We start from the raw sequence: 20,958 nt of genomic DNA, 5'->3' as shown, positions 1-20,958 counted from the left end.
ACCTGAGAAGTTCCATGAGTTGACCTCATCCTTTAACTTTAACATCTCATCATTCCTCGTAATCAACTCGTCTCCATCTAGTCCACAGAAATCCCTAGGGTTTCTACCTCCGTTCCCTAGTTCATGGTATTTCTTTCATGCTGTGTTCTCAGTTTGTTGCTCAAATTTTATCTATGCTTCAAAGTCTGACTCAAGTATTAACAAATTCCTACTGTCTCAAATATGAGGTTCTCTTGTTTAAACTTTTATAACAATTACTACTTTCTCTAGTGTTTTACTGCAATCTGTGTACATGAAGTATCTTCTCTAAGTTGTATAATTCACATATGCATTTTTTATTAATATTTAGTGAGCTCCAGAATTCTATTGCATAGTTTCATAGCTCCCTTTCTCCCTCTGTGTCTCAGTGACAGGGTTAAAATTTCTATTTTTTCACATTTCACCTACTAGAAATATTTATTGACCATTATTTAATTGCACATTTTAGACAGTTTTTGCCTGCTCAGACAAATAAGATGGTGTCGGTGGTTTGTTTGTCTTAGTATTATTTCCAGATCCAGATCAATATAATTTCACTTAATCTCATGCACCTTCTGCACTTCCCTCTGAGCAGTGGTCATATGGAATCATCAAGCCACATTGGGAAAATGCTGAAAAGCCTTTTATTTTAGTCGAATATGTTCTTTAATAGAGCAATAAGTCTAGCTGAAGTTTCTTTATCCAAATTAACTTAAACATTTATTCCATACTTATTGAACTATTACTCCAAGACTACAAAATACTAAATCAAAGAGAGTTTATTTAGGTTTGGTATTTCCATTGAGAATATTTTGTTATGTGGAACATCTATTGTCTTTGAGAGTTATCAGGGAGAGAGACCAGTTTACCTTTCTTTCTACTTAGACCACTTAGCTGTTAGCTATTTCCTGCAATAGTGTGTGCATATATTTAATTGCAATTGTTTACATCATAAATGAATTAGCATTAATATTACAGTAGGGGTTATGTTAGAATGCATGTACATTACTGTCTTCACATAATAATTACATTGTAGTAAACAAAGAGAAGAGAAAGTTTTATAATCGAAGAGTAGTAATGATATGATCAACACATACCTAGGTAATTAATCATCATCATAATGTGTATCTTACATATCATATAAAGCTATAGCAGATATTGTGTGAAAATATAAAGTTTTTTTTTTTTTTTGTCTAAAGACTTTAGTCCCAAGGAAAATACCTTAAAACAATGAAACTTAGCAAGTGCACTCAGTGGAAATAAGATAAAGGATTTTAAGCCCCTGTGCTATATCGGCATGTTCTTAAAACTGTATAGGTACATGAAAAGTATTGCTTAGTATTTTTAAAGTCAGCAGAGTCATAATCATTCTGCAAACTTTATTTCTAATAATATAAAAGGTATTCATTTTATATCAAGAGACATTGCAATTAAAATAGTAAAATACATTTCTGCATAATATGTGCAATAATGTCTATAAAGTGGATCTTAAAATATGCTTTATAAATTTAGCTCGTGGGATATAAAATTAAGTAATTTATTTCTTGTAATAATAGTGAGTAATATATAAGACATACCATGTCTTAAGTTATTGGTCTATTTATCCACTTGATTATTTTTTACCTAGTCCAGGGAATTATAACCTAGAATCTATGAACAGGCTTCAAGGGGTCCACAGACCTCCTGAAATTGTATAGAAAATTCAATGTGTATGTGCGTTTTCCTAGGAAGAGTATTTATAATTTCCACCTTCACAGCCAGCAGTGGCCCAAAAGACCACAATTATCTTGTGACTTCAATTTAATATAATTTTATATCAGTGAAGGAAGTAATTTTAGAGTCAACCTTTTAAAACAGATGTATATATAATATAGCCAAAGGAATTTAAAATCCATATAACTGTTAATCGCTTAATATTTAAAAGACCTTTATGGTTTAAAGCTATTCCTAGTTAAAAACAAACAAACAAACAAACAAACAAACAAAAACAAAACAAAACAAAAAACCAGCTAAGAGACTTCTAATGTTTTTCAGACATATAAAAATTCAAACTACAAGGATTGATACACATTTACTTTTTGTTGTTATAATGAATGCTTTACTTCTTAGGTTCCATAAAAATGTATTTCAAGTTGCTGCTTCAAGAATTTTAATGCATACAAACAGCCATGTATATACATTGTTTAGCAAAAGATATTTCTGGAGGATTTAAAGTTCTTCAACTAAAAAAGTATCATTCAGAGGGAAAGGTCTTTCAGGATTTATTCAGCAGTATTTGGGGGAACATTTATGCAACTTGCCAAATCTAAATTCTCTTTCATGAGTGCACTTTTGGACAACATTCAAATATAGACCATAAAATTAGGCCACAAAAGCAAGAAATTAGGCTTCGACTTAAGCGTTTTACTTCTTTCCATGGCATTTCTGCTGTATTATAAATATCTTTGGCAATCCTACCAGCTATTAGGAAGACTTTCTTGACATCTGGCTGAACACAATGTTTACCACAAAAATTGCCAAAATAGAAAATGCAATCATGATTATAATTTTTAGATCCCTCTTTTTTACATTTTCTATATCATATTAAACAAAATTTTATAATTCGAGGCTGAAATTTAAAAACAAACAGAATAAAAAAGACTTTTACTATCTGAAACTTTTCTTTTGGTTTGATTCTCAACCCTAGCATATGCTACATGAAATTTGGAAATGTTTTGAAAAAGAGTAGCTGGAATCAAAATGAATAATATACAAATTGTGTAAATTATTATATACCCAAATCAGGTTTGTATTTTTATATAGTTATATTAGAAGCTTATACCTTTTTTTAAATTAGAAAATAACAGTTTTATTAGAAAGTAGTAATAGAAAGGGAAAATTTTAATAATAAATACAAATCTAAAAAATGTAATTTAAAATTTTCGTAGTGTCAAGAAATTTTCTCCCCCTCCCTTTTCTTTAGAAAATTTGAGATTATAAATACGATCTCTGCCTTTTTGAGGTGTATGTAAATCTTTTTAAATGGCAAATAAGCTTCTAGCCAGGTTAGCATCCCAGGAATATTCTGTTTTTTGTTGTTGGTTTTTTGTTTTGGTTTGGTTTTTTTGAGTACAGTGTAGGGTATATCATCAATATTATTGTAATTGCGTGTAATGACAGATGAGTGCTAGAGTAATCGAGGGATCACTTCATGGATTGTATAAATGTCTAATTTTCTTAAATTTTAAAAAATGAAAAAAGAATGATACATATACTGTTTTTATTTAAACATGGACACTGTGTGTGTGTGTGTGTATGTGTGTGTGTGCAAATCTTTCCAATTTAGTACAAAGACCAAAAATAAAGTTGTGGAATAAAAATGGATGTTAAGTTAGATGTCATATTTATTTGATATAATCCACTGAAGTTTTTATTACTTGGCCTAATGACATGGTTACCAGATTCTTTCTTAAGGAGGTCATTTTGGTTGATGACTAACTCACTTTTAAATCCTGTGTTGCATAAGTTAAGGTAACATAACAAAATAAGTAGCCTGATGGAAGCTGTAGTCTGAAAAATATTGCTATATTTTAAGTCATTATCATTATGGTTGGCTAACGGTCTTTTCTACAGAATATGCTCAAGCATTTATTACTCCCAGCTGTTCTATATTAGCAGAGTTCATATCCAGAGCTTACCTCTCTTCACTGTCCAGGCAAAAATATTTTTGAATTATTTACTTGGAGCTGTTGTTCCAGATTAATTAGTATTCTTTCTTTTAAAAATGTGAAATAGATAAACATTTTCTTTGTTTAAGATAAAAAAGGGTTCCAATGGCCCTATTTTTGGCAAATTATGCATTAATTACATCTTTTTTCCTTTTAGCTTCTTCACCATAGCTATATAAAGTCTCTGCATTTATGGTCAAATTTGAATATGCAATTTTAAATCTAGAATTAATTCCAAAGGTCATCTAAGCAATTCTCATCCCTTTATTTTACAAAACTTGGACTCTGAAAGAGATTCGTTCTGTTTTACCCACCTACTTCACCATGATTACTTGGACCCCCAATCTAGTTTTCTCATTATACTAGGCTTCATTCACACAGTATGAATGCATAAAATCTATAGTTAATTTCTAAACTTCTATAGCTAATATTCTAAAACTTTGATAGTCTAAAATTTTCTACAATTAATTTGATGTTGTCCAGAAAGATTACCAAGTCTGTTCTAGAATTGCTGCCACTAAGTAGCAAAAGTTACTGTTTGCAGCTTTTACTCTTTTCCGTTCCTTCCCATTATCTGGCACATGCTAATAAATAGTAGTTTAATTTCTAAAACATTATGGGAAAAAATTACGCCAAAAACACTTTAAAAAGTTAAATTACTAACTCTTGGATTATTTAGAGTTCTATTTATATGACTAACTCGGGGACCTTGGATATTAGTGAAAACCAAATGAACAGAGAGTCTGCTATCATATTAAGAGTTTGTGAAACTCTTCTTTTTTTATATTTGTAAAACTTTTGGTACTAAATCAGCATTTAGATTTCTGTGGTTTATGGCATAAATATTCACATTGTGTCCAAGAATTCCTGCATGTATTTAAATTTTTATTAAATAAACAAATGTGGATTTATATTCAAAATTATTATTAAGGCACTGCATGCCTAAATTAATTCAAAGAGTTTCAAATTAATGAATTTAATCACTATAAAATTAGGAAAAACAGACAAAATGATTTCTTTAGTATACACACTGTTAGATAGACACACAGTACACACACCTAACCACCCCTCCTTCCCCCGCCCCCCACATATACACACACTCATGTGATTAGATCCAGAAAAGAGATACACACATAGGCAGAAAGATGTATCCAGATCATCACAGTCAAATAAAAGAGAATAGTTGAGGTAGTTTTTTGAGTATTTGGGTCAGAAAAACACACATTTACCTCAGATATTTGGATAATTGCCTCTACTTTCCACTTGCTTTGGCCAAGAAAGTTTGCCACAAAGACAGACTAAAGATTCCATCTCATCAGCCTCTGTAGGACTGAGGCAGGAAAATGGCCTTCGCAGCCCACACAGGCTGGAAGAATGATGGACTGGGCGCCATTCTGAGGCATCCTGACCCCACTTAGCAATAAACCACAGCAATGCATCTATTAATAGCAAAGTCTGCCCAGGAATTAAGCATTCTCCTTTTCATTGAGAAGCAACAAATTCAAGAACTACTGGAGGCCAGTTCTCCGTAACTGTTACGGAGAGCTGAAATAATGAGCGGAATGTGTATTCATTTATAATAAATACAGAAGTTAGAAAGTAATTTGATTGTTTCAAAGTTAAAATGTATTAGTAATTTTATTTTTTTAAGCTTTAGTAAAAATAACAGCTTTCTCAATTTTTACCTACATTATAAAGTACATCAATGGTTTGAAATTTTATTTTGCCATGTAAGTTCAATGCAAAATGATGTGAATTCAAGGAAATTTTCAAATATATCAACAAAGTATATAATTCATTCAGAATGAGTCAAGCTGTTTGAAGCTTTCAGATTGTATTGAGAATAATCTAGTTTAACACTTAATTTTATAAATTCAAAAATTAAAGCAATGGTTTTAATGGGTATAAACCAGTAGATGACGCTATAAAACATGCACCATGTAGATTTAGATAGCTTTTTCCTCACTGGAGTATAGTGAGAGAAATTTCCTTAGAGTATTTCTTGCCTTTTTCTTCAATTAATTATTCTTGACTCTGTCTTACAATCAAACTGGTTGGCTTTGGGCAAACTGGAATTTATTCGTCACTGTACAGTTTGTCTGTATCCAAGGCTCCCTTAAAAAGTAATCAGTAGATTTAGGGCTCCTCACTTTGATTCCAGGAGGAGAGAAGGAAAGTTTTACAAGTTTAATAAGCAAGCCATGCTTTTAGATGCTACATTTCGTTGTTCCATCACAGACTTTTTGTATCAGGCAACTATACCAAACTAAGCTGACAATTATGCCAATTATGTCAAATTACAAGAGCAGTACAGATATTCAGTGATATCCAAAATACTTTATGAGCATGAATAAATGGCAATTAGTTAATATTTTTAAAATAATTTTTATTTATGTTGGCAAAATATTACATTTGCTACTCTTATCTTTATGCTGTGAAAAGACATTATAAATATAAAATAAATAAATAAAATTGTATAATTTAATGTATAACATGACATAATAAAATATTATAGTTATATAGTATATACTATAATGAAATAATATTACATATTATATGTTATGTATTTATTATGTTATATAAGGATATATAATATTTATTTAAGACATTCTTTACCAGATGCTATTTGAAGAGACAGATACTATTATTATTCCCAATTTCACATGAGAAAATTGAGTCCCAAAGAGGTTAGCTTACTTAACCAAGATAACACAACTACAAAATAGAGTACAAGCAGTATGATTTCAGATATAACCCCCATCTTATCACTATAATACAATATAACCCTAAACTAATTCAGCTATATTTATTAGATAAAATAATCAATGTGGAAAGTAGGCCTTTTTTTTTTTTTTTTGGTAAGACATGTTTATTCTATAGAAAGTCACTGAGGCAGATTTTACAATTTTATTTTTGCCCAGATATATTTGTGGCTAGCCTCATAACAAAGGAAAATTCTGATAATTTTTATTTTTTTCAGCTATTCAGTGTCATACAATTATAATTAAAATAACAAAAACAGTAAATAAATTATAGTAGATGGTTTTAAAGCTTGATTTTGTAATGTGTTCTTTGGCCTTAAAAATGATTCACTAAAATGTTTAACTGTTCCAGATTATAATATATATGTCTACAGGATTTTTATATAAATTTTATCATGTCATTCTAACAAAATTGTTGTGAAGTAGTAGTGTAAGTACTGGTAATTACATTTCACAGGCCAAGGAAGTTTTAAAAAGAAACCAAAAAAGGAAAAGAAGTATTCCCTAGTGCTCATATGATAGTACCAGATGGTGCTCAGGTATCAGTGCTCCAAATTCACTATAGCAGTAACTTCTCCTCACTACTCCTTTGGTTTAACTTCCACAAATACAAAAAGCCAATCACATAATTTTTATGGTACATCTGGTTCACTGTTGATATATGGTTTATTTTAGCAAATTAATTAGATTATCCACTCAAAACCCTCTGAGGCATTGATAATTTAAAGGCCAATTAGAGAGTAGAGTATAATTTTAAGTTATTTGAAATTAGAATTTCATAATATCTTCTCTTTTTGGTTCATTTTATTAAACAGAAGAAGACAAAAACAACACCTTAGCTTCACTAATGAAAAAATAACCAAGGAAAGACTTAATGGTGTAAAATCCCTCCTTAAAAAGCATGATAATTTCTTATGTATTATTTTTGTGGAGTCTGCCATTTCAAATCTCAAGAATGTCACTGTTCTCTCCTCATGTTCCCTTTTGCAGTTTGGCTGCTGCCACCACATCTCCCTGTCCCAAGCCCAGCCCCTGGGAATTTGATTAGGTCATAATTGTTTTTTAATCCTAAGAAAATGAGAATGAAGGAAAGTCAGAAAAGGCTTTTATTCCCTAAATCTATGGTCAGTTTAAGAAGTTTCTGAGAGAAGATCTTAACCTTTTGAATTTCTATCACATAGTCCTTAAAGTATCATCATCACTGGGATTAAGATATACTCAAAGAGAAAGGAAGAAATGTTGAAAGTAGAATCTCTCTTGGTATTTTACAAATCCAGCAGTTTCATAGTTTGTACCCTCCCCACTTCCTCCTTGAAGGTGCCTATAGGACCCTATGTGTTCTCTAAATTTGCCTTAGGACATCTCATTAGATCGGCACAGCAGAGAGTTCTTAATCTTTTCTCTGCCACACCATTTTTTCATTATAATGTTTAACTGCACAATGCCCCAATAAATGGATGCAGATTTTAGCATAAATCCAAAAGGCTTTTTTTTTTTTTTTTTTTTTTTTTTTTTTTGCTTTTCTGAAAAAGTAGAACACTGTCTTAATTTCTAATTGCCTAATGTTGGGCATTAGTAATGGTTACTCTGTGGACACCAGAGGTGAGAAAGTTGGTGTGGTTCACCTGCATTTCCCAGGGCACTGCTGGAGGCTCCAACCACCTTATTTGGAAGTGCATTGGGATGCAAGAAGTGAGAGTTAGCTCACTACAGGGATAACCTTGAATCTACTTCATTTTTATTAAAAAATAATGCACAACATTATGATTTTTAATATCATTAGTAGCAAATAACCTGTGACATCCTAGTGTGTAGGGATTGCTTGGACATCCTAGACTAGTCTGGAGTCAATCACACTGGAAAACACACTTCTGAGCATCAGCTCCTCACAGTCTTAGTGGCTCTCAATGACAGGCCACTGGAGCCCCTTCACACATTCCTGAGATCTTCTCCAGGAGCAAAGGATTGTTACTGACAGGAATATGTCAGATCCATCTGATGCCTGTGGTTTAAAGACCTTGGAGGACCACTGTCTGATATGTTTCTGCATAGGCTGATAGCTACTATAATTAACTCAAGAAATGTCTTCTACTATGGAGCAGTTTAGAGAGGCTCCCTGTGAGACCATTCACAGCTCCCTCTCTCTAGATTTTACATCTCAGGTTGCAGATAAGCAACCTGGTAATATAGCAAAAACTACCAAAACTTCATTCAAAAGTGGGAAAAGGGGAGAATATATCTAGAATTAGCAATTTTTGTGACCATCAATCATAAGGGCAAAATTTACTACAACCATCAGCAGAAATAAGTTTTTCTAGATACTATTTCTCCTGTTTCAATGACTATCACCAGGGAGACACTAGTGTTTATAAGTGGTCTAGTTCTAATCATCAAACTGTCTTTAGTATGGCTAGGTGAAAGAAGTGGATAATCATCTTATTAATTGCATGATTTTCTACAATAGTATAATTATACTAATATGTGCATAAAGTCATTAAAAGATCTGCATGGTACATCGAAATTAGAATTAAATATGACTTTTGACATTAGACAAATATAGATTAGAAACCCACTTCACTTACTGAATAAACTATGGTCTTTGACTAGTCAGTTAATCACTGTAAACCTCAGATTCCATACTTGTGAAAGAATAATAATAGTTATAGTTCACAATTGCCCGTGGTGACTTTTTATAAATGCTCCTTCCCTCCCCTTTGCTATTGATGTATATTTAGACATAAAGAAATAAATACAGTGTTACTGAAGACACAGGTCCCAATGACACCCAGCCTCACCCACTGATTAACTTTTTAGGGTCATTGCTTAAATTCATCCTCAGTGCTTATGATTTACTTAGAAGCCTTCAAAGTATAAGCTTATGTTTTAGTATATAGACTTGTATTGTGTGGAGTGAAATTGCAAAAGCTCTAGGAGTTTTGGCTTTTAGAGGGGTGGGATGAGGCTCCAGTTACAATTCCTGCTTTTTAGAAAATCGGTCACTATTTTTGAGGGAGAGAGGTTTGATTAGGCCAAAGTTTGTCAATTCAGCTTTCTCTCTTTTGAACACCCATTTCCAGCATCAAGATATTTTCTTTGTTCATTATTCCAACTTACCCATCAAGAAAACATGGCAAATCCCCAAAGTACATGGCTTCCTGCCCCTATCTGGGCATCCACATTCTCCCTTCAGCCTTGATCTTTCCTCTTGCAGGTAAAAACAGAAAAGATGGAGAGAAAAACATGGTGGATCCTTTTCTCCCCGTTTGTGCAAGCCTGCCTCCAACCTGGTGATCGTTGACACTCACCACTTGTGTGAAAGCCTTTTTTTTTCAACATATTATACTAAGTCTTACTAATGAACTCAGTCTTGTAGCTTCTGCAGTTCTCCCCTCAATCTAGTTTTTAGAGGATTGATTCCCTTTTGAAACTTCTAAACATATTTTGAGCAGAAAATCTTTAAAAATATAATTATACAGCTTCACTAATATCTGAAAAATGCCTAGTTAACTAACCCAGTGTATCATATAATGGCCAAGTAAATTTTTTTTTGTGTTTCATGTTTTGTTTTTCTTTGAAGTATATATCTTAGAAATTAGCTTATTATTTGAAAGAAATTATGATGAACTGGTGAATTATGATATAGAAGTATTGCCACTAAAAGGGCTGTTAGAATTATCCAAGCAGGTGATAAACAATGTTGTCAAATTCACTAATGAGTCATCTTAATTAGGAATAAGCTAAGGGGTATTACTTCAGTGACATTTTGTATCCTGGTGCCATACATATTTTTTGGCAAGAAACGATGAAAAGCAGCAGTCAACAACTGAAGACTATCCATGACTCTGTAGGGTATTTGGAACAATTCCTGGCATTGGGAAGTGAAAATGGATAGCATGTGTAGAAAACTATCATCCCAATAGCGAGATTTAAGTGAAGATGAGTAAGCCATTAAAAGCGTGCATGCATATTTAATTTTATTAACTCCTACTGTCTGCCTTCTTAGAGTTTTTCTTTTTGAGTAAGGTTGTTACTTTTATCAGAAGGATTTGGGCAGAAGTGAAGGATTAAAATTAAAGTACATAAAATTCTTTCTAGAACTGCTTAAATTGTATTATTTGAAAATACTTTAATTTTCCCCCTTTGGTCAAATAGACATGCTTAAAATTCTTGTTTCTTCACATGAAATAATTTTTCTCTTCTTAAATGGGTAAATGTTTAGGTGTGGGGTATTTTGTGGACTTCTCATTTAGGAAGTCTAGTCACCTCATCTGTGGTTGGAAGAACTCAGGAAAGCTTTAAGGGATACAGATGTGATACACACACAGACACACACACACACACACACACGCCTCTATATAATATAAATATTTTCTTTTTTAAAATAATCAATTGGTTATCTAAAGGAATAAATATCTCTTGCTCAAGTAGTTACTTGTTTTCATCTTTTTAAATTTTTTATTATTGTTACAGAAGGATTATCTTAAGATTTGGACTAGAGAGCCAGATCAAGTGCCATTTAAATAAGTTATTTAAAATAATTTGAAGTTCTCATATATTTGTAAATATTCCCATGGAGACATGTGCATGAATCATTGTGGGCATCATGTTACACAGTGCATCATTGAAATTATACCACCAAGACCAGATAGATACATAGTTTTGAAATGAAAGAATAAAAATTAGAAAGGAAACCACAAGACAAGTGTTATTGATGCCAAGAAAGGGAGAATGTACCTATTTAGATAAACTGCATCGATATCAACTAGAATTATACAGATTCATTTACCTCCCTTTATCCTCATTTCCATTTCTATTTGGGACCAAAATTCACTTTAATCAATGTTAGAGGTTAAAAAACTGCCATACTCCTATTAAATGGTAGAGTAGAGATATTTAATATTCAGCTTTATTTTAGTACAGCTTTTAATACTGATAAGACCACAAAACATTGATTTGTGTTTTATAACCTTATAATTCAGCCATTGTCTTAACAATTATCAGAGTAAGAATAGGCCTGCAGTAATAAAGGGACTTTTTAATTGACATATCTGGGAAAAGAAAAAGTCACATTCCCTAATACAACTCTTTTTTCATCATTGGTATTTTAAGATTATTTTATTTTGAAAAGGAGAATAATTTGTTCTGAAATTTTTTTGTTTCCTTAGTATTCAGTTTATTAAAATTTGCTATTTTACTCAACATAAATAATGAATCACAGCATATTTGTATGTGATGCTTTGTTTTTACTTATGGACTGAGAAATTGCATGTGGAAAGAGAATGACAATACCAGGATGTCTTTCAGGCTTACCATCAAGATTTATGTTAAATATGTATGCTATGTGAGATGAAGTTCCAACAGGACCAGAAGAGTTTTGTGTCCAATTCCAACTCTTGTTTAGAAAGCTAGTGAGTATTTAAGAGGGAGAAACTACTTTAGGGTTATTGCCTAAAAATTGGTACCAATTCAAGTGATGTGCGGGGGATAGCCACAGCTGCTATGCATGCATCCTGTTTAATTCTGGATGTCCAAATTCCAAATCTTATGTCACATTTGATTTATCAGAAAATGAGCCTCAGTTATTGATTGAGATAATATGGTCAGTGAATTTATGCTGTGTAAATGATCATTCTGAGTTTTTCTTTCCTGGCTATTTTTCTTCAAACGTCTAAATTCTTCTTCACTGAATGTTAGTATATTCCTAAAAAAAGAAATGACAGAATTAATAAATAATTGTACTTCTGCTCATTTTTTCTTCTAAATACATAAGAATGAGAACTGAGTGGAAATCACATCTGTACTTTGTTCATACATAGTTTCCCCCTCCCCACCGCTAAAAACACTAGTAAAATTCAAGAAAGAGTAACAGATACTTTATTGTGATCAGGAAAGACTCAGATGTCTTGAGTGTGAATTTATAAATGGGTGATGTTATCTCGGCTGTTTTTTAATGAGTATTTTTTTCTATAGTTGCTGAACAGTTAATCTCATGGCAAATTGGTTGGGCTCAAATCCTAGCTTTGCCATTTGCTTGCTGGGTGACCGTGGTCATTTAATGTGTCCATGTCTCTCATCTGTAAAATAGGGAGAAGCATAGCACCAACATCATAGAGTTACTGGTAAGAAATAGAAAAGATTAACAATGACTCCGACATAATAAAGACTAAGTAAAATATATTATTTTTATTAAAATATACAATAAAAATTTTCTCTTTTGATCCGCTAACATTTTACATCATGTAAATTTGATGTTGTTCTGAGTTCACACAAGTTTAAAAAGACAAACAAATCCAAGAGAACAAACAACAGCGTGAACTTGTCAGGGTCCAGATGCTTCTTTGGATGTCTTTGGCAGACAGGCACATTTTGGCTGCACAATCTGAATTTCAGATGGGCTTTTCCTCTTTTTGGGTGAGTTGCACCAGGAAACCCGGTCTCTGCATGCTGCCACAGACTAGCTGTGTGATTCTGCCAATAACGCTTCTAGACTCCAGCATCCTATGTAACAGGTATAGATATTGGCTTAAGATATCACGCACTCTAAAATGTGTGTGATTTACATTGCATAACAAAATATTCTCATTATTTGCCTGCTGTCAGTGATTAAATAATGAAAACGTTGAGAGCCTAGAGATATTTAGGGGAAAAAATATGGATGTGGAAATGAGACCCTTCATTGAACTGCAGATGATAGGAGATCATTCTGGCTATTTTCACAATTCCTCATTAGGTAAAAAAAAAAAAAAAAAAAAAAGTGATCAAAATAAGCTTCAGGAATTGTAGACTCCTTTTGCCCAACTTTTAAGAACCCACAGACAAAGACTTTGATAGACCACTAAGTATTTCCCATAGGTGAGATATTATGGAACATTCTCAGTTAGCAGTCTCTGAGAGGGATATTTAAATCAAGAAGGAAAAAATATAATGAGTGAAAAAGAAGAATTGTAAGAGAGAGGGTAATGTAAATAGAAAAGGAAGAATAGTGGCAGCCTCTACCTGAAGAAGGATGGAAAATTTAGCTCTAAGAAAAGTAGCAATTGAACAATAGGAAAAAGAGATACGAAGAATCAACATCAAAGTTTGTGCTATTAATTTTATAAAGGGAATTTGGTCACTTGAATAGGCCTAATCCAGTTAGTGATATTCACTCTTAATGATATCTGTCAACATTTGGAAGAATCAGGAGAGGAAAATAGCAGTACTGTGTTATGGGTATTATATATGAGCTTAATAAAATGCATTTTAGAAATTCCAGAGGGTGACGATGACAAGCAAGTGGTATCAATAACATTGCATTCATAAAACAAAAAAATGCTTTAAATAACTCATTATTCCTTTCTCTATATCTCTTTTTCTCCTCATTTCCTTCTCTTTCCAACTCTCTAAGTATTTAATGATAGTAAGAAGAATTGATGAAAAGCTTTTGCCAGGGCTGTGAGCAGAGATAAATTTATTCTGCCACTGCCCCCACCCCACTATGGATCTTTAACAATAAAAATAAAAGAAAAAAAATGAAAGATGAAAATAATTTCTCACCTGATGTATTTAGACACTTAAAATGCAGGTCAAATCCAAAAGTTCTTTTTATCTGACCAATTTCTGTTTCTCTATAATTTAAATTTGGCATAAATTGTGTCCTTAGAAATCTTTAGCTGTCTGCCTGAAGACTGACTACCCAAGAAACTGAAAGAGATATCAGCAGAGTAATAATGAAATAAACTATATGTACCAGTCCATTTACTTAGATATTCCCTGACTTCACATCTCTCCTTTAAGATTCTTGAGCATGTTGGCACAGTAAGGGGCAAAAAGGAGAGAGGGGTGGGGGGGGAAGAGGAGAGAGAGAGAGAGAGAGAGAGAGAGAGAGAGAGAGAGAGAGATTCATAGAGCAAGAGAAGAAGAAGAAGAATAATAGCAGAAGAATCAGACTATATGAGGTAGATGCTATTTCTTAGTTCTTCGTTTCTTGCGTTTCTTTTCAGTGCCCCTCCTCTCTCCTCCTTCCCTTTCCTCTCCTTCCTTCCTCCTTCCTTCCTTCCTTCCTCCTTCCGTCCTTCCTTCCTTCCTTCCTTCTTTTCTTTCGTTCTTTCCTGTTCCTTTCTTCTTTCTTTCTTTCTTTCTTTCTTTCCTTCCTTCCTCCTTCTTTCCTCCCTCCCTCCTTTCCTTCCTTCCTTCTTTCCCTCCCTCCCTCCTTTCTTCCCTCCTCCCCTTCCTCCGTCCTTCCTTCAGGAAGGAAGGAGGGAGGGAGGGAGGGAGGGAGGGAAGGAAGGAAGGAAGGAAGGAAGGAAGGAAGTAAGGAAGGAAGGAAGGAAGAAAGGAATTCTTAGAGTCAGAATTATGTATTGCCTTTATTTCATTGGTGAAAGAATCAGAAGAGTAGACAATTCCTAAATGCCTTCCTTTGTACTGAGGGACAAGTGGCTGCATTACTTTATTTTTTTACCACAACATTTTCTCTTCATTCTGTCCAGAAAAAAATTGAACAAATGACATCAGCTACACTGATTTGAAAACCTACCTTCTGGGAGACAGTGCAGGTCTGGCCCAAGGTTGAACACACAGTTTATCCATGTTGGTCTCTATAGTACCACTCCTGGATTGTTAATAGCTAAAGTTTACTGAGGACAATCTATGGACCGGGCCTGGAAAACTACATTCTTTATACATGTTATTTTAATCCTAATAACAATCCTATTTGGTCAATTTTTATTACTCCTATGTTACAGATGAGAAAATGAATGTTTAGTTAATATAAGGAACTTGCCCAAAATAAATTAGGGCACAGAATATAAAGTCAAGTCGATTTCAACTCTAAAATCCTTGCTCTTTAATAGTATATTTTCTCTCAGACGTTTTCTGGGTGATCTTTATAATCTGTTACTAGATGAAAAAGACTACTTCACATGAGATGAACCAAGTAGTATTACCACACCCAGGTTTTGAGTATATCCACCAATTCTTTTGCTTTTGTTGTCCATGATTTAATATTTCAAGGCAAGTGAAGGGAGGTTGGACATTATATTATAGATGACCACTATGCTTAGAGTACTGTCTGAAGATCAATTGTAATAAATTCATTTATATATTCACCAAATATTTATTAAGGCCAGGTCTACATTAGGGAAAAAATGGAAAAATATAATTATGGTGTTTTGTTCAACAATGTTGGTCATTAATGAATGAATGACTCAATACAATTATTATAAATATAGTGTCCCAACAAATAAACTAATAATATGCAATTTTAATATGACCCTTGAAAATATTATTCATTTGACAGTCTAAGAATTTCAGAGGATAGCAGCAGGAAAATGATTCATACTTCATTTATTTTCAACTAACCTATATAGCAATTTTGTCTTAAATTCCCTTTAACACTTTCTGAATCCCATACTCTTATGCTCTGAAAAATTATCTGAATGCATGACTTTCCCTTTTTAAAAATTATTTCTTTTATTTTTCATCTATACTTTTTAATGATAATGCTCTGAAATATTTCACTCAGTAATTGATTTAGGATGATGCTTTTTTGTGAAATAATGAACTGCTTGGTTCTGATTGAGAATATGCACTGTATTTCAATGTGGTTTCTACATATGAAAAATGCAATATGTTTTTTCTGAACATAGAATGTGTCCTTTATAATTTACATGTCTGTTTTCATTTATTTTAGATGGTATTATTGTTACTTTTAATTAATAACAGGAAGTATAAATACACTATTTACAAATTTTACATTTACAAAAGTTCACTATTATTATATTATATGTTCTATATTTTCAAATAATAAAATTTACTACTATCAATTGGGTGTGTCTTGTGTTACCTTAATATTAGTGGTATTTATGTTGATCTACGTATATGTTTTCCTCCTTGAGACCAACCACAAGGAAATTGGTGAATGTTTAGGGTGTTTTCTATACCTTGCAAAACACCAAAGCCCATATGGAGGGGGAAAAAAAAAGTATGTGGACTAAGCCTCTGATTTGATATATAAATAGGAAGGTATTTATTTTTATCTAAAATATAAGAGCATGTCTTATTTCATATTCTATTTAATATGAAAACATAAAGGTGCCACTTTACCAGAGTTGTTGATTATTATATTCAGTATGCCTAGTTCTATTGACCTCCTCTGCAATGCAAAAAAAAGCCGTGTTGCCATTTTCTGAAATATTTTCTCTAAGAGTTCTCTCATAATTGACACCCTTCTTTAGCATTTTAAGTGATGAATGCCACCGTACCACTGAAAGGATATTTTTCTCTTTTTTAAAAACAAATTGTGAGGTACAGTATGAATATTTTGTATAGCATTATTATGGCATTTACTACTTTATAATATAGTTACTTGTTTGCTGGTTCATTTCACCCTTTTCAAGACAAATTGCTACTAGAAACCCAAAAGTTACATCTTATGTATCTTTTCAACTCTACCACCAAGCACAATGCTCTCAGTTTAGAGGATAAATTAATATTTGTACTGAGCTACAAATCAGCTATAAAAATCTATTTTAACATTGTTTTATGTTTGACAGTAAAAATTTTTCTGTCCTAAGATGCTTCATTATATAATTTGATGTTTTCAGAGCAATCCTGGTATAAATCCCTGAGTTTTACAACTGTTTTCTGCATTTCATATAAGAAACATTTCTTTCAATATTATTTATTCCTATTACTATAACTAACATGAAATATATTACCCAAAGTAATACATAACATTATTCACAGAAATTTCTACTCCATGTAAAATAAGTTACCTATAACATTTAGGGTTATCAAAAAGTATTTGTTCTGTTTCGGGGAGGCAGAATGAAATATTTGACTATTATCATTTCTGGACTGAATCGTGCTATTGTCTCTGATTCATGAATGGAGCAATCATTCATTAAAATGCTTGCTCACATGCTGCAATCTGTATTAGGTCCCATTGATGCCAGTTGTATTCTATGAGTCAAACAGTATGATATGTGTCCTGAATAATAATGTCATTTTTAAATGACATCATTTATCTCTTTTCATTTAGTGTAAACCATAAGTAGTAACAGTATCACTTCTTATAGTTTATATTTAAAGGGAGTATGGAAACACCGATTACATTGTTTGAATGTTCTCTAGATTAATTGCAAGAAGGACATGTTTGTATTTGAATGTACACTTAATTCACTAGTTAGGATTCATTGATTCCTTACCCAAATTTCCATTCCAGGCCCTCCAGGCCCTCCAGGTGGTCTGCGAATAGAAGACATTAGAGCCACTTCTGTGGCACTTACTTGGAGCCGAGGTTCAGACAATCACAGTCCTATATCTAAATACAATATCCAGACCAAGACTCTTCTTTCCGATGACTGGAAAGATGCAAAGACTGGTAAGTTTTATCTGTCTAGTAAATCTATACATATTTTTAAGTAAATTCTTTTATCAAACAAAAAACTGGATGTTTTAAGAATTTTATCATGTACCTAGAAATGCTTTTTATTTTTAAACTTTTTTTTTTGAAGTATCCCAGTGCTTTGGAAGTGAAGAAAATCTCAAGGAACCTAAACATTTTAAAGCTATTATTGGGGAAGAAGAAGCAGTGTGTCTAAATTTATAAGGTGAAAGCCAGAGGAGCCTCCTGGTTTTCTTGTTATTGGGAATATTCTCACTCTTTTTGTTTGTTTGTTTTTGCAAATGACATCAATAGCTTATTATTTATGATCAATTTTTTCAAGTATATAGGTACTATAGTTCAGCATTTTTAAAGCACCACATTGATTAAAAATATTAACTTAAACATCCAAATCTTACTGCCATAGTTCTTTGCATTCTGGGGATGATCTTGCCTGGTTTGATTTCCTAAAAACATATTTTTAAAGAAGTTATGGATCTCAGCTTTTTCTTTTCTTATATTAAGATTTCCTAAAATTTGATGAGGAAAAAATAAATAAGAGTGAGTACTTTTCTTTGTCCATAGTTATTACCATTGTCATTTCTTGTGACTAGCCTATCATATCACACATCAGTTTTTTTTCTCCTGTAACATCAAAGAAGATAGAAGATACTTTTGATAAAATAACATATTTAGGTTTGTCATTGTTGACAATATTTTAAAACAAACTTGAAGTTGTCAGAATTCTTTTAGATAAATTAAGAAGCGACATAGAAATATGGGTTCAATTCCACCAGAGGGAAGTAAAAAAAAATATTGGCGAATAAAATGTTTCTTCTTTTTAAAAACTGAAAAAAAAAACCAATTAATACAAATATATCCCAAACCTGCTCTCATTTTAGTTTTATTTTAATGTAATGTAAATTTTTTTTTGTATTGCTCATGGAGAAGTTTTCATTTAGATATACTTTAATAATTTTCTCCTATCATGGAAAATAAGCCAAATATACACTTGAAACTTGTTACAAAAGTTGAAGATATATTTTAGTATTAAATGATCTTCTACATAAAAGTAGCAAGTTCAAATTAATTAAAAATAGATAAAACATTTGTATTATCTTCTGCTTGTCAGTGTAAGTATTATCTATAAATATATAGTCATAACAACATTTTAATCAATGATGGATTTCTTATAGAATGGTAGCTGGGAGTAGCATTTTGAAGAGAGCGCTTCTGACATTAGTATAGCCATCCCAACTTTCTTATGGTTCCTGTTTGCATATGACATTTTTTTTCTGTCCATCTATTTGTATCTTTAAATCTAAAGTATGTTTTCTGTTGACAGCATGTAGTTGGATCTTGTTTTTTGTATAGTCTGACAGTCTCTAGCTTCTGACTAGATTTCTTTAATCCATTAATATCTAATATTGTTATTGACATAGTTGGATTTATATTTACATCTAAATATTTCACTTGTTTTTGTTACTCTATTTCTTCTTTACTGTTTCTTTTGCATTAAGTACTTTATAGTGTAATTTTAATTTTAATGGTATTCACTCTAGGTAGATAGAGATAGAGATACGTAGCTATAGATATACTTAATGCTTACTCTAGGGCTTACCTGGTATGACTAAACTTATCAAAATGACTTTATATTTTTAATAAATTAATATCAGTGAGATATAAAAATGTTGCTCCTAGGTAGCTCTATTCCATTTTACCCCTTTTATGTTCTACGTATATATTGATATACATATTACATCTGTATATGTTACAAACTCTATAATCTTCTGCTGAAATTATCCCACTCTATAATTTGTTGTGTACTTTTTCAACTTGATACTTTTACATATTTATAATAGTTGTTCTAAAGTCCCTGCCTGATCATTCAATATCTAGGCCATCTTTAAGTCTGCCTCTATTGATTTTTTTCCCCTCTTTTGATAATTGATCATATTTCTTTGTCTTCTCATGTGCCTGATAATTTTTTTTTATTGATTTCCAAACATTATATGTAAAAGGACAATAGAGGCTAAAGTATATATTATTTATTCCCAGGAAAATATATGTCATTCTTTCTGGGACTGAGTCAATCTAATCTTAATTGAGATGATCTGAGCTTTGCTGTTAAATTCAGATCAATGCAGGCTTCAAGAGATTTGAGTATAGGATCAGAACCTTTTCTCATATCTGAGTGTCTGGAGGTTTTCCATGTTTACCATCAGACTTCGGGCTGGCACTTCTAACTTAGACTTTAGGGAGGGTTATTTCAACAACCCGGCTTCTGTCCAGGCAACTGTTGTATGATAATCAATCTAAAACCCGGAGTGTCTGAGGGGTTTTTCTCAGTTCTCCCACCTTCCCCTTACCCCTTGGCAGACCCAAAGCACCTGCCCCTCACAGAAGAGGCAGATCTCTCTCAGCCACTGATGGCTACTTACTCATATTCAGTGTAAGTCCCACAGTGCAGGTGGGGTCAGTTTTCCTGCTCTGCTTTTAGACTTAAGCAGATGTGAGATGTCTCAGCTTTAGAGAGAAGTCTCTCTGGGCTCTGTTGTCTTGCCCCCAAATTCTCTTGAGTACACTTGGTGAAGGCCTACAAAAAGAATTGGCCATTGAGTACTGACTCTCCTTAATTTGAGGCCTCCCAGGATTCAAAGCAGCCATGCTGGCCTGCACTTTGTCTTTAAATATTTGTGAAAAGTTAAAAGTTTTCTTCTTATGAATAGCTATGACTACTTCCTCCCCTCCCCTTTGCTCTACCAAAAGTGACTTTAGTTCATTAGATCTCTTCTCAAGCTCAGCTTTCTGATGGGACCTGAAAAAGGAATATTTTTTAGATTATCTAGTGTGTTCTTTTTGTGAATTGTGTAAGTTAAGTTCTTTTTGTGACTATATCCTAAGTGAGAATTAAAAATACTTTTTGCGACAAATGCAGAAATAAAAATCAGGTGCTTTTTATTTATAATGGTGTCCACTAAAAAGGGAGGCACAAGATTAAACTCAGTTTTATGGATGTAATTATTTAAGGTTTTCAATAAATATTTTTTAAATACATCAACTTTCAGCAGTTCAAGCATGAAATTTAGAATAATGGGATGAA

At 32.5% G+C, this 20,958-nt stretch overlaps 1 protein-coding gene across 3 annotated transcripts in view; it reads left to right on the top strand.

Moving 5' to 3' along the window:
- CNTN1 (contactin 1) overlaps window positions 1–20,958 on the top strand; it is a 272,015-nt gene that overhangs the window by 190,068 nt on the left and 60,989 nt on the right. For 2 of the 3 annotated variants that reach the window (XM_016151683.2, XM_016151684.2), the window contains one exon: window positions 17,694–17,852. In XM_016151683.2, the coding sequence (XP_016007169.1) occupies window positions 17,694–17,852 (159 nt within the window). Of the gene's footprint in view, window positions 1–9,698; window positions 13,242–17,693; window positions 17,853–20,958 lie in introns of those variants that run through there. The other variant, XM_036236741.1, reaches the window with a different exon arrangement.

The sequence above is a fragment of the Rousettus aegyptiacus genome, unplaced genomic scaffold (assembly GCF_014176215.1).
Source record: "Rousettus aegyptiacus isolate mRouAeg1 unplaced genomic scaffold, mRouAeg1.p scaffold_m13_p_2, whole genome shotgun sequence".
NCBI lineage: Eukaryota > Metazoa > Chordata > Mammalia > Chiroptera > Pteropodidae > Rousettus > Rousettus aegyptiacus.
This window is presented reverse-complemented; position numbering and strand designations above follow the sequence as displayed.